Source organism: Phocoena phocoena, chromosome 13 (genome assembly GCF_963924675.1).
Source record: "Phocoena phocoena chromosome 13, mPhoPho1.1, whole genome shotgun sequence".
NCBI lineage: Eukaryota > Metazoa > Chordata > Mammalia > Artiodactyla > Phocoenidae > Phocoena > Phocoena phocoena.
In genome coordinates this window covers 62,529,420-62,541,945 of record NC_089231.1, presented here as the reverse complement: position 1 = coordinate 62,541,945, position 12,526 = coordinate 62,529,420, and the positions used below count along the sequence as shown (strand labels likewise).

Genomic DNA, 12,526 nt, shown 5'->3' with positions numbered 1-12,526 from the left:
GCTGTACTTTAGCCCCTGCCACTGTTCTATCATCATCTTCCATTTGCCTCTGTTGTTTCTATGGATGGAAAGGTTCTTCCTTAAAGGCAACTTTCCACCCAACCTACTGCAAAAGCTCTTGGGTCTGTCACCACAGCCATTTCACCAGCAGATGGAACTTCAGGAAAAAGCTGCTAAATGCAACAAATTCATCATGTGACAAACCCAGGGCCAGACTTCAATCTGGCCAGGATGAATTAAATGAAAATGGCTCTTACACAGACTCCAAGTCCTAACTCTCTGCCCCTGAGGCAAACTCTAACTTTCCTCCCAGTTTCTCCACCTCTTTATTGCGGCTGTAATACACAGAGAGCCAATCACTTAATCCAAAGGTGCATATGCAGGCAGGTATAGGAAAGCTTCACCCCAATCAAACAGAAGTAAGTAAAACAGAGGGCAGAGGGGACTTCCCTGGTGGCACAGTGGTTAAGAATCTGCCTGCCAATGCAGGGGACACAGGTTCAAGCCCAGGCCCGGGAAGATGCCACATGCCGCACAATAACTAAGCCCGTGTGCCACAACTACTGAGCCTGTGCTCTAGAGTGCGTGAGCCACAACTACTGAATCCGTGTGCCACAACTACTGAGCCTGTGCTACAGCACCTGCGAGCCACAACTACTGAGCCCGCGTGCCTACAGCCCATGCTCCGCAATAAGAAAAGCCACTGCAATGAGAAGCCCGCACACCGCAATGAAGAGTAGCCTCTGCTCGCCGCAACTAGAGGAAGCCCATGCAAAGCAACTGAAGACCCAACGCATCCAAAAATAAAATAAATAAATTAATTTTTTTAAAAAAACAAAAGACAAAAGCCAGGGGCGGGTAGAAAGGCTATAAATGGATACAAAGTCACGTGGTAGAGGAAACAGAAAAAGAGGTGTGGTGGGGTGGTACACAGCAAAGGAAACCACAGGATGAAAAGGCAGCCTACTGAATGGGAGAAGATATCTGTCAGTCATATACCTAATAAGGGACTAACTCCAAAATATACAAAGAACTCATACAACTCAATAGCAAAAACACAAACAACCTGATTAAAAATGGGCTAAAGACCTGAATAGACATTTTTCCAAAGACATAGAGCTGGCCAACAGGTACATGAAAAGATGCTCAACACTGCTAATCACCAGGGAAATGCAAATCAAAACCACAATGAGGGACTTCCCTGGTGGCACAATGGTTAAGAATCTGCCTGCCAATGCAGGGCACACGAGTTCGAGCCCTGGTCTGGGAAGATCCCACATGCTGCAGAGCAACTAAGCCTGTGAGCCACAACTACTGAGCCTGCACTCTAGAGCCCGTGCTCTGCAACAAGAGAAGTCACCAAAATAAGAAGCCCGCGCACCACAACGAAGAGTAGCCCCCGCTCGCCGCAACTAGAGAAAAAGCCCGTGCACAGCAAAGAAGACCCAATGCAGCCAATAAATAAATAATTAAAAATAAATAAATAAATAAAACCACAATGAGTATCACCTCACACCTGTCAGAATGGCTATCATCAAAAAGACAACAAACAGCAAGTGTTGATGAGGATGTGGAGAAAAGGTAACCCTCCTACACTGTTGTGGGAATGTAAATTGGTGCAGCCGCTATAGAAAACAGCAAGAGGTTCCTCAAAAAATTAAAAACTACTATATGATACAGCAATTCCACTCCTGGGTATTTATCCAAAAATGAAAACACTAACTGGAAAAGATACATGCACCTCTATGTTCACTGGAGCACTATTTACAACTGTCAAGATATGGAAGCAACCTAAGTGCCCATCAACAGATGAACAAAGAAAATGTAGTGTGTGTGTGTGTGTGTGTGTGTGTGTGTGTGTGTGTGTACACACACACACAATGGAATAGCACTTGGCCATAAAAAAAATGAAATCTTGTCATTCACAACAGATGAATCTAGAGGGTATTAAGCTTAGTGAAGTAAGTCAGACAGAGAAAGATAGATACTGTATGATCTTGTTTATAAATGGAATCTAAAAACACACAAACAAAAAAACCAAGCTCATAGATACAGAGAGCAAACTGGTGGTTCCCAGAGGCAGGGGTGGGGGGAGAAATGGGTAAAGGGGGAAAAAAGGTATAAACTTCCAGTTATAAAATAAGTCCTGAGGGATGTAATGTACAACATGGTGACTGTAGTTAATACTGTATTGTACATTTGAAAGTTGCTAAGAGAGTAGATCTTAAAAGCTCTCCTCACAAGAAAAAAAAATTTTTTTAACTCCGTAAGGTGACATGTTAACGAGACATATGGTGGTGACATTTCCCAAATGTATACCAACATTAAATTAAGCTGTACACCTAAAACTAATATAATGTTACATGTCAATTATATCGCAAATAAATAAAATGAGAATATGAGGAAACAAAAAGACAATAAAGGTCTCTATGTAACATATTTTTAAGAAAAGGGGTGGTGGTGGGGGAAGCAAGATGGTAAAATGAAATAAACAAGTCAGGACATTTAGTTAATTTTCATATCTTAAACCTCCCCCTGCCACTCCCCACCCCCCGAAAGACATGTAGTGTGACCATTAAAACTTTAGGACAACAGAGACAGTTGAGGGCACTCTAAATTAACCACCACCATCACTCCCCCTCAAAACTCGACTTCCTCAAACCTACAGCTATCATTGTTTTTACTGGCCCATCAACATTTTTCAAATTAAATCTTAAGCAAAAGTCTTTCACGCAACCATCCCACACAGCCCTCCACTTCTGCTCCCCAACCCACCCACGTACATCAGCAGTGCCAACACGACCCTGTGCACCCAGGAAGAAGGCTCTTCTCCAGATTAAGGCCTAAGAAATGCCTGTGCAGAGTGGAGTGGCCAAGAACACCACACTGAACACCTGGCACTTACCAAAGACCCCAGCCTGCTCACCAGGCTGTGTGCTCCCCACCTCCGATCTCTGTTCCTCCACTCCTCTCCTCTCCTCTCCCCTCCTCTCCTCCACCTACCGGCCCCTTGAGAACCCGCCTTCCCGAGTGGTCATCATGCTTACAGTCTTGCTTCCCAGCAGTCTATTCTTCACTGGTAGCCAGAGGGGGCTAATCATATCAGAGTTGAGATGGAACCCTTGGTGGGTTTCCCACCTCACCCGGAGTCAGAAGCTTTGCCCACCCCATGCTCCTTCCTGCTCATGGACACACCAGGGATGCTCTCACTCAGTGCCCTCCCGCTGCTGTGCCCTCCCCCTGAAAGGCTCCTCCTCCCGAGGCCAACTGGGCTGACTCTCTCCTTCAAGTCTCTGCTCTGAACTCACACCTCCTCAAGGAGACTCACAATGACAACACCTTTCATCCCTCCTAACTTCCCTCCTTATCATGTTCTGTTTTTTCCTATCACTTTTTCTCTTCTAATATACTATAAAACTGGTGTATTTTGGTGTCTTTTTGTGTAATGTCTGTTTTGTCCACTGCTATTTCCCAAGCCCTTGGAGAGGTAGCTGGCACACAGCAGGCACTCAGTCAAAAACACATGTTGACTGAAATAGAAACTGTGATTAAAAATCTTCTAACAAACAAAAGCCCAGGACCAGATGGCTTCACAGGCGAATTCTACCAAACTTTTAGAGAAAAGCTAACACCTATGCTTCCCAAACTCTTCCAAATTACAGCAAAGGGAGGAACACTCCCAAACTCATTATACGAGGCCACCATCACCCTGATACCAAAACCAGATGAAGATCTCACAAAAAAGAAAACTACAGGCCAATATCGCTGATGAACATAGATGCAAAAGTCCTGAACAAAATACTAGCAAACAGAATCCAACAGCACATTAAAAGGATCATACACCATGATCAAGTGGGGTTTATCCCAGGAATGCAAGGATTCTTCAATATATGCAAGTCAATCAATGTGATACACCATATTAACAAATTGAAGGATAAAAACCATATGATGATCTCAACAGATGAGGAAAGAGCTTTTGAAAAAATTCAATACCCATTTATGATAAAAACTTTCCAGAAATTAGGCATAGAGGGAACCTACCTCAACATAATAAGGGTCATATATGACAAACCCACAGCCAACATCATTCTCAATGGTGAAAAACTGAAACCATTTCCTCTAAGATCAGGAACAAGACAAGGTTGCCACTCTCACCACTGTTATTCAACATAGTTTTGGAAGTTTTAGCCACGGCAATCAGAGAAGAAAAAGAAAAACAAGGAATACAAACTGGAAAAGAAGAAGTAAAACTGTCACTGCAGATGACGTAATACTATACATAAAGAACCCTACAGATGCTACCAGAAAACTAATCAATTAATTTGGTAGAGTAGCAGGATGCAAAATTAATGCACAGAAATCTCCTGCGTTCTTATACACTAATGATGAAAAATCTGAAAGTGAAATTAAGGAAACACTCCCATTTACCATTGCAATAAAAAGAATAAAACACCTAGGAATAAACCTACCTAAGGAGACAAAAGACCTGTATGCAGAAAACTAAAAGACACTGATGAAAGAAATTAAAGATGATACAAACAGATGGAGAGTTATACTATGCCCTTGGATTGAAAGAATCAACATTGTGAAAATGACTATACTACCCAAAACAATCTACAGATTCAATGCAATCCCTATCAAACCACCAATGGCATTTTTCACAGAACTAGAACAAAAAATTGCACAATTTGCATGGAAACACAAAGACCCCGAATAGCCAAAACAATCTTGAGAAAGAAAAACAGAACTGGAGGAATCAGGCTCCCGGACTTCAGACTATACTACAAAGCTACAGTAATCAAGACAGTATGGTACTGGCACAAAAACAGAAATAAAGATCAATGGACCAGGACAGAAAGCCCAGAGATAAACCCACGCAACTATGGTCACCTTATCTTTGATAAAGGAGGCAAGAATAGACAATGGAGAAAAGACAGCCTCCTCAATAAGTGGTGCTGGGAAAACTGGACAGCTACATGTAAAAGAATGAAATTAGAACACTCCCTAACACCATACACAAAATAAACTCCAAATGGATTAAAGACCTAAAGCAAAGGAGACTATAAGCAAGACAAAAAGACAACCCTCAGAATGGGAGAAAATATTGGCAAACGAAGCAACTGACAAAAGGTTAATCTCCAAAATATACAAGCAGCTCATGCAGCTCAATATCAAAAAAACCTAACAACCCAATCCAAAAATGGACAGAAGACCTAAATAGACATTTCTCCAATGAAGATATACAGACTGCCAACAAACACATGAAAGGATGCTCAACATCACTAATCATTAGACAAATGCAAGTCAAAACTACAATGAGGTATTACCTCACACCAGTCAGAATGGCCATCATCAAAAAATCTACAAACAATAAATGCTGGAGAGGGTGTGAACCCTCTTGCACTGTTGGTGGGAATGTAAATTGATACAGCCATTATGGAGAACAGTATGGAGGTTCCTTAAAAAACTAAAAATAAAACTACCATATGACCCAGAAATCCCATTACTGGGCATATACCCTGAGAAAACCATAATTCAAAAAGAGTCATGTACCACAACGTTCACTGCAGCTCTATTTACAATAGCCAGGACATGGAAGCAACCTAAGTGTCCATCGACAGGCGAATGGATAAAGAAGATGTGGCACATATACACAATGGAATATTACTCAGCCATAAAAAGAAACGAAACTGAGTTATTTGTAGTGAGGTGGATGGACCTAGAGTCTGTCATACAGAGTGAAGTAAGTCAGAAAGAGAAAAACAAATACCATATGCTAACACATATATACAGAATCTAAAAAAAAAAATGGTTCTAATGAACCTAGGGGCAGGACAGGAATAAAGACACAGATGTAGAGACTGGACTTGAGGACATGGGGAGAGGGAAGGGTAAGCTGGGACGAAGTGAGAGAGTAGCACTGACATATATACACTACCAAATGTAAAATAGATAGCTAGTAGGAAGCAGCTGCATGGCTCAGGGAGATCAGCTTGGTACTTTGCGACCACCTAGAGGGGTGGGATAAGAGGGTGGGAGGGAGATGCAAGAGGGAGGGGATATGGGGATATACATATGCATACAGCTGATTCATTTTGTTATACAGCAGAAACTAACACAACACTGTAAAGCAATTATACTCCAATAAAGATGTTAAAAATAAATAAAACAAAAAAAAATAAAAAATAAATAAATAAAACGAAAACAAAAAACACACGTTGCGAAAATGAATACACAGAGTTAACAACTTTAACATATAGAAAGTGCTTATATCTAAACGTCATCAAGAGGTAATTCACAAGAAAAATATAAGTAATGAATAAACATTAAATTATGTTCGATCCCATAAATCCTCGATTATGAATTCAAACAGAATACTTTAAGACTGCCTGTAATACCGCCATCGAGACATAAGCACCATTTACATTTTGGTGTAAAGCCTTCCAGACTTTCTTCTATTCACTTAGGCATGTGTATAAATTCTTTTACTTCTAAAATTGAGGATCAGGGGCTTCCCTGGTGGCATAGTGGTTAAGAATCTGCCTGTTAATGCAAGAGACATGGGTTTGAGCCCTGGTTGGGGAAGATCCCACATGCCGCAGAGCAACTAAGTCCGTGTGCCACAACTACTGAGGCTGTGCTTTAGTGCCCGCGAGCCACAACTACTGAAGTCTGTGCACCTAGAGCCCATGCTCCGCAACAAGAGAAGCCACCACAATGAGAAGCCCACGCACCACAAAGAAGAGTAGCCCCCACTTGCCAAAACTAAAGAAAGCCCAGCAACAAGGACCCAATGAAGGAAGGAGGGAGAGAGGGAGGGAGGGAGGCAAGGAGGAAGAAAGGAAGAAAGAAAGAAAAGGAAGAAATTAATTAATTAATTAATTAAAAATTGAGGATCCGAAATAACACCACCAAATGTCAGAGAGGGCTCAGAGAAGCAGGCATTCTCATGCACATCTTCTAACGGGAATGCAAACTGGTACAAACCTTCCAAAGAGCAATGTGGTAATCCGCAGTGGTGTTTAAAATTAAATATTCTTAACTCAGCTATTTTGATCCTAGGATTTTATCTGAATAAAATAACCTACTAGATGCAAAATGTATGTATAAATAAGGAAGTTCACTAAATTTATAATAGTAAAATTCCAATCATCTAAGTGCCTAACATGGTGCAGCCATTAACATTATGATACATACCTACATTAATTGTAATGGAAAGATGACACAATCATTAATTTTTAAAAGTTATAAACAGTACGTACAGTTTAATCCTATTATTGTTAAAAAATTAATACATATGTACATGTGCATAGAAAATAGTCTAGCAGACTAAATAAAAAGATAATCAATGTCTTACTGGGATGACAGGCCTTTGTTGTCTGCCTTATAATTGCCTGTATTTTATAATTTTTTCAATGAGCATGTATTACTCTTGGAATCAGAAAAAGATTTTGAAAGACTAAAACTGTTTGCAATTAATATCATACAAAGAAAACTGTTAAAATTCTTATAAACGATCAGAGACACAATCACGTGTTCATTTTCCACAGGACTACGTGAGACTCGCTCTTAACACAGTGAAAGCAAGATGAAGTAAGAACTCACTCATCATCCGGGAAGACAAGCTGTAACCTCTCTCTTGGTTCAGCTTCACTCTGGCTACTGGGAGACGACTCTGATGGAATTGAAAACTTCCCTTCCACTAAATAAGATGCCTGGACATCAGAATTCCTACACACAAAAATTTTGTTTTAATTGTTAATAACTAAATTATACACATTTAAAATTCACCATGACATAGGACTGTATGACTGTAAAACCAACCACCAGGGGGTAAAAACAAATAGGGTCCCCAATGTTCAAAACCATCACCTTATGTGCAAAGCACTGAAAACCTGTGCAGCAGCAGAATGTGTGTATTAAACAAGAGAGTTGTGGAAATCTTAAAGCCAAAAGTTTTTAAAGAGTTAAAACAACCCCTTCATTCCAAAGGTAAAGATGGAGCTCCATACAGAATGTTTAGGTTAGGAGGATGGGAAAGTGGTTAGATATTCAGGCATAGGTAAACTTTACAAGTTACACAAGATGAATGAACTATACACATCACATTTGGGGGTGCAGCTCAAATCACCAGCCACCAGGAGTCTGAACTAATAAAAGCCAATATACCACGGACAGAAAGACCACTGGTACGCCAAAAGGTCACTGGCGTTCAATCCCAAACCTACCCACCCACCACTGATAAGGGACAGAACAGGAAAGAGATGGTTTTATCTTCTATGTTGATTTTATATAAATGGTCATCTGCCTCAGATAAAGCTAAAGCTCAAGCTTGGCTGAAAAATTTCACAGAAGTATCAGTATATAGTAGGCTTTAAGAATCTAAAAAAAATCATCTGTTCAAACAATTCTTACCTGTTATCAGTGCTGGATCTATTTCTAGCAAGCGTTGAAACAGCAACAGGCAAGCCAAGATTTGAAGAAAGAGTGACATTTTCCAAAATCTCACTATTACCACCAAGTAATGAATTGGTTAAAAAGCTTGGAAATGACTCATCAGCTATACCTCGAAAATCTTCCATCTCACTGCAACAATAAAAGTATTCTTATAAATCATATATTACCATAAAACTTTTTCAAACGATTAAGAGTACAAGTCCCATAAATCTTAGAAAACTGATAAAATCCTTTTTTTGGAACAGCTCTAAGAGGGGATACTATAGCTGAGAATATAAACATCAAACTATCTTCTTACAATTAATATAATAATGAAACACAACAGCTTAATTTACTCTTGGATTTTTAATTTATCAAATAAAGAATCAAAGAAGGCACAACACTAATGGCATATACAGACAATTTCTGGACGTCATACAAGCTGGGCACACATTCTAACAGGGAATAGAATAAATAGAACTAGCAAAATCTAGTCCCTGATTTCAAAGATTAAGGATGAGTAAATGGTTTAAAAAGTGAATCTAGGGACTTCCCTGATGGCGCAGTGGTTAAGAATCCGGCTGTCAATGCAGGGGACATGAGTTCAATCTCTGGCCAGGGAAGATCCCACATGCCTTGAAGCAACTAAGCCCACATGCCACAACTACTGAGCCCGAGTGCTGCAACTACTGAAGCCGCGTGCCTAGAGCCCATGCGACACAACGAGAGAAGCCACTGCAATGAGAAGCCCTGCACCACAACGAAGAGTAGCCCCTGCTCGCCGAAACTAGAGAAAGCCTGCACGCAGCAACGAAAACCTGACACTGCCAAAAAAATTCAACAAACAAACAAACAAATAAATAAATAAATAAAGTGAGTCTACAGCATTCCCTGGTGGTCCAGTGGTTAGGACTTGGTGCTTTCACTGCCGAGGGCCCGGGTTCAATCCCTGGCCAGGGAACTAAGATCTCACAAGCTGCGTGGTGCAGCCAACAACACCAAAAAAAAAAAGTGAGTCTGTTCAAAGAAAAAATTTAAGTTACATAAAGTATATTTGGGGACTTCACTGGTGGCACAGCAGTTAAGAATCCGCCTGCCAACACAGGGGACAAGGGTTCAATCCTGGTCTGGGAAGATCCCACATGCCGTGGAGCAACTAAGCCCATGTACCACAACTACTGAGCCTGCATGCCACAACTACTAAACCCCACGCACCTACAGCCAGGGCTCCACAAAGAGACAAGCCACCACGATGAAGAGTAACCCCCGCTTGCGCAACTAGAGAAAGCCCACACGTAGCAAAGAAGACCCAACGCAGCCAAAAATAAATAAATAAATAAAGATTTAAAAAAGTATATTTGGCACATGGACAAGGCAAAAATGGTAAAAGTGGCGCACAAAGGCTAAGTCTGGAAAACACTGGCACAGTCTGTACTACTGATAGAGAACCTACAGTGCATGCTGGCCACTCATTCAGTGGGCCCTGATCTCAGAACTCAGGACACATTACTCAATTTTAAAAATATTTCAGAGTGCTTATCATGTAAGGGCTGTGTGGAATTCAGTGAAGAAAATAATTAAATCAGGAAAGACTCAAGAAATGTGAGGATATTGGCCCTATACCTTGAAGAATGAGCAGGACATTTCAGGCAAAGTATGAGATAAGAGGGCTTTTAAAGGTGACAAATAGGGCTTCCCTGGTGGTGCAGTGGTTGAGAGTCCGCCTACCGATGCAGGGGACACGGGTTCGTGCCCCGGTCCGGAAGGATCCCACATGCCGCGGAGTGGCTGGGCCCGTGAGCCATGGCTGCTGGGCCTGCGTGTCCGGAGCCTGTGCTCCGCAACAGGAGAGGCCACAGCGGTGAGAGGCCCGTGTACGGCAAAAAAAAAAAAAAAAAGGTGACAAATAAACATAAGCAATGGTGGAAAATTTAAATTTATTGCGTACCTACTACCTTAACTCACTTATCCTCATTTTACAAAAGAAGAAACAAACTCAGAGACTAAACTAGCTAAACTGACCCAAGTTTGTGCAATTAGTAAGATTCGCGCCCAGGTATGACTCCAAACTCTGCTCTAAGTGCTAAGGGTGTGGTGGCCATAGCAGGTGCTCCACCATATTCAGGCAACGGGTGAGTAAAACCACAGAGCCAGATCCTACAAGCCTTAAATGGTGTATTAGGAAGTCTGGCCTGATCACATCAGCTGAAAGCAGAGGAAGGGAGAGGGCTTAGCGCCTGGACAGATATTCCAAGAGCTGCCACTACTGATGAGACGGACGACAATGCAGGACTGTGCTGGGGTCGGTGGCAAATCACTGACGTGTGAGTTTAGATATTATGGGCTAATTTACTCTACAAAGTAGGAAAAGCCTTAAGACCACTAGAAACCTACTAACCTTACCTGATCACAGATGAAGGATCCACACTTCTGGCAGAAGCCAAGCCCTCCCGTTCCAACACCCGCCTCGCCTCCTCGACACTGCTGCATCTCTCGGGGCAGTCCTCCCCATGAGCACAAGAAGCCTTCCTCGACCTCAGCCCTGCTATCCCCCCACAGCTACCGCCACCTATATCCGCACTACCTCTACCACCCAGACCTCCAATACGAGTCACTACCGACCACCCAGCTCCACCCCTCATCTAAGCCCACTCCCAGCTGGCTTCCGTCCCACCGCCCCACCAAGGGCTTGTCAACATCACCACTGATCTCCCTGTTGCCAAACCCATAACCCCACGGTCAATTTTCAGTCCTCCTTGTCTTGGACCTAACAGAATCGAATTCATACTCCTTCTTCACAGAAGTACTTTCTTCACCTGGTTTCCAAAGCACCGCTGTCGGCTCTTCCTCCTCCTTCTCTCCCGGACCTCCACACAGCGAGGGCTCCAGGGCTGGCTCCTGGGTCTCCTCCATCTACCCAGCCTCTCTGGATGAGTGCCCTCAGTTGAAAGTTTTAAATCCCATATGAAACTTGTATCTCCAGCCTGGGTCTCTCCCCTGAACCTCAGATGTTCAACTACCTACCTGACATTTTCACTTAGGTATCTAACAAGCACCTAAAACATCAATCTTGATTCCATCTCACTGCAACCCCCTCAAGAAAAGCCTGCTCTTCAATCTTCCCCACAGAGAAAACGACAAGTTCATTCTCTAGTTGCTCAGATCAAACCATCAGTGTGCAATCCCTCAGCAAATCCCAATGGCTACATCACAACCATATAATCAGAACCTGCCATTTCTCACGACTCCTGGTTGCTACCGCCATGGTCAAGACACACCCTCTCCAACCGGGACCCTCCCTGCAAGAGCCTCTATCTTCCTCCCCAGACTACCCTCCACACACTCAGGTTACCCAGTCAAACAAGCCAAACACTCACTGCTTAGCTCAGAACACTCCACTGGCTTCCCATAGCACTGAGAAAGTCAGTCTTGCTGGCAACGGGGGACTGAGTAACTCTGACCTGGGACCTCCTGCTCCTCTCCTTTGCGCCCTCCACCCCAGCCACCCTGACCTTGCTGCCGTCCCTGGAACCCATGGAGGCTCCTGTGCCTTCAATTCTTTCAGGTCTTTGTGTAAATGTCCACTTTCCCACCAGCGCGTACAGTCAGGCTCGGCATGCCAATCTCCTTGCCCTGCTTCCTTTTTTCTGTAGTGCTATATAGTTCACCAGTTTAACTATATTCCCCACCCTACGTTAGAATTTAAAGTGCCATGAGGGCAGGGACTTGACCTGTTTTACCAGTGAATCTAGAGCAGTGCCTTGCACAGAGTAGACCCTCAATAAATTTGCTGAATGAATGAAGATTTTCAAACTGGGTCAAACCCAGCAAACTTATCACCAGCTATCACATAAGCACCCTCCTCTCAGACCACAGCCCAGTGTTTTCCTCTCTTTGACATGTCTAACTATCTACATTTCCTCTTCTCGATTTCTACAAACACTTTCAAACTCTCCCACACCAGGACGCAGGAGGTGGAAAACCTATCCCCACCCTTCCTGTGCACCCCTGCACCACCTTCTCACCCTCTTTTCACAGCCAAGCATCTCACCTGACAGCCTCCCCTTCCATGTTAGACACACCCAGGATC

The 12,526-nt window shown here is 42.8% G+C and overlaps 1 protein-coding gene and 1 non-coding gene across 2 annotated transcripts in view; one reads left to right on the top strand and one right to left on the bottom strand.

Annotated features, from left to right (window-relative positions):
- Positions 1–12,526, bottom strand: part of LOC136132458 (nucleoporin SEH1) — a 119,012-nt gene that overhangs the window by 78,521 nt on the left and 27,965 nt on the right. The window contains exons 10-13 of the mRNA XM_065889344.1: positions 12,451–12,456; positions 11,836–11,850; positions 8,416–8,586; positions 7,606–7,731 (exon numbers count right to left, since the gene is read on the bottom strand). Of these exons, the coding sequence (XP_065745416.1) occupies positions 7,606–7,731; positions 8,416–8,586; positions 11,836–11,850; positions 12,451–12,456 (318 nt within the window). The remainder of the gene's footprint in view (positions 1–7,605; positions 7,732–8,415; positions 8,587–11,835; positions 11,851–12,450; positions 12,457–12,526) is intronic.
- Positions 9,325–9,397, top strand: TRNAE-UUC (transfer RNA glutamic acid (anticodon UUC)). The gene has a single exon. It is a non-coding gene; the product is annotated as a tRNA-Glu (tRNA).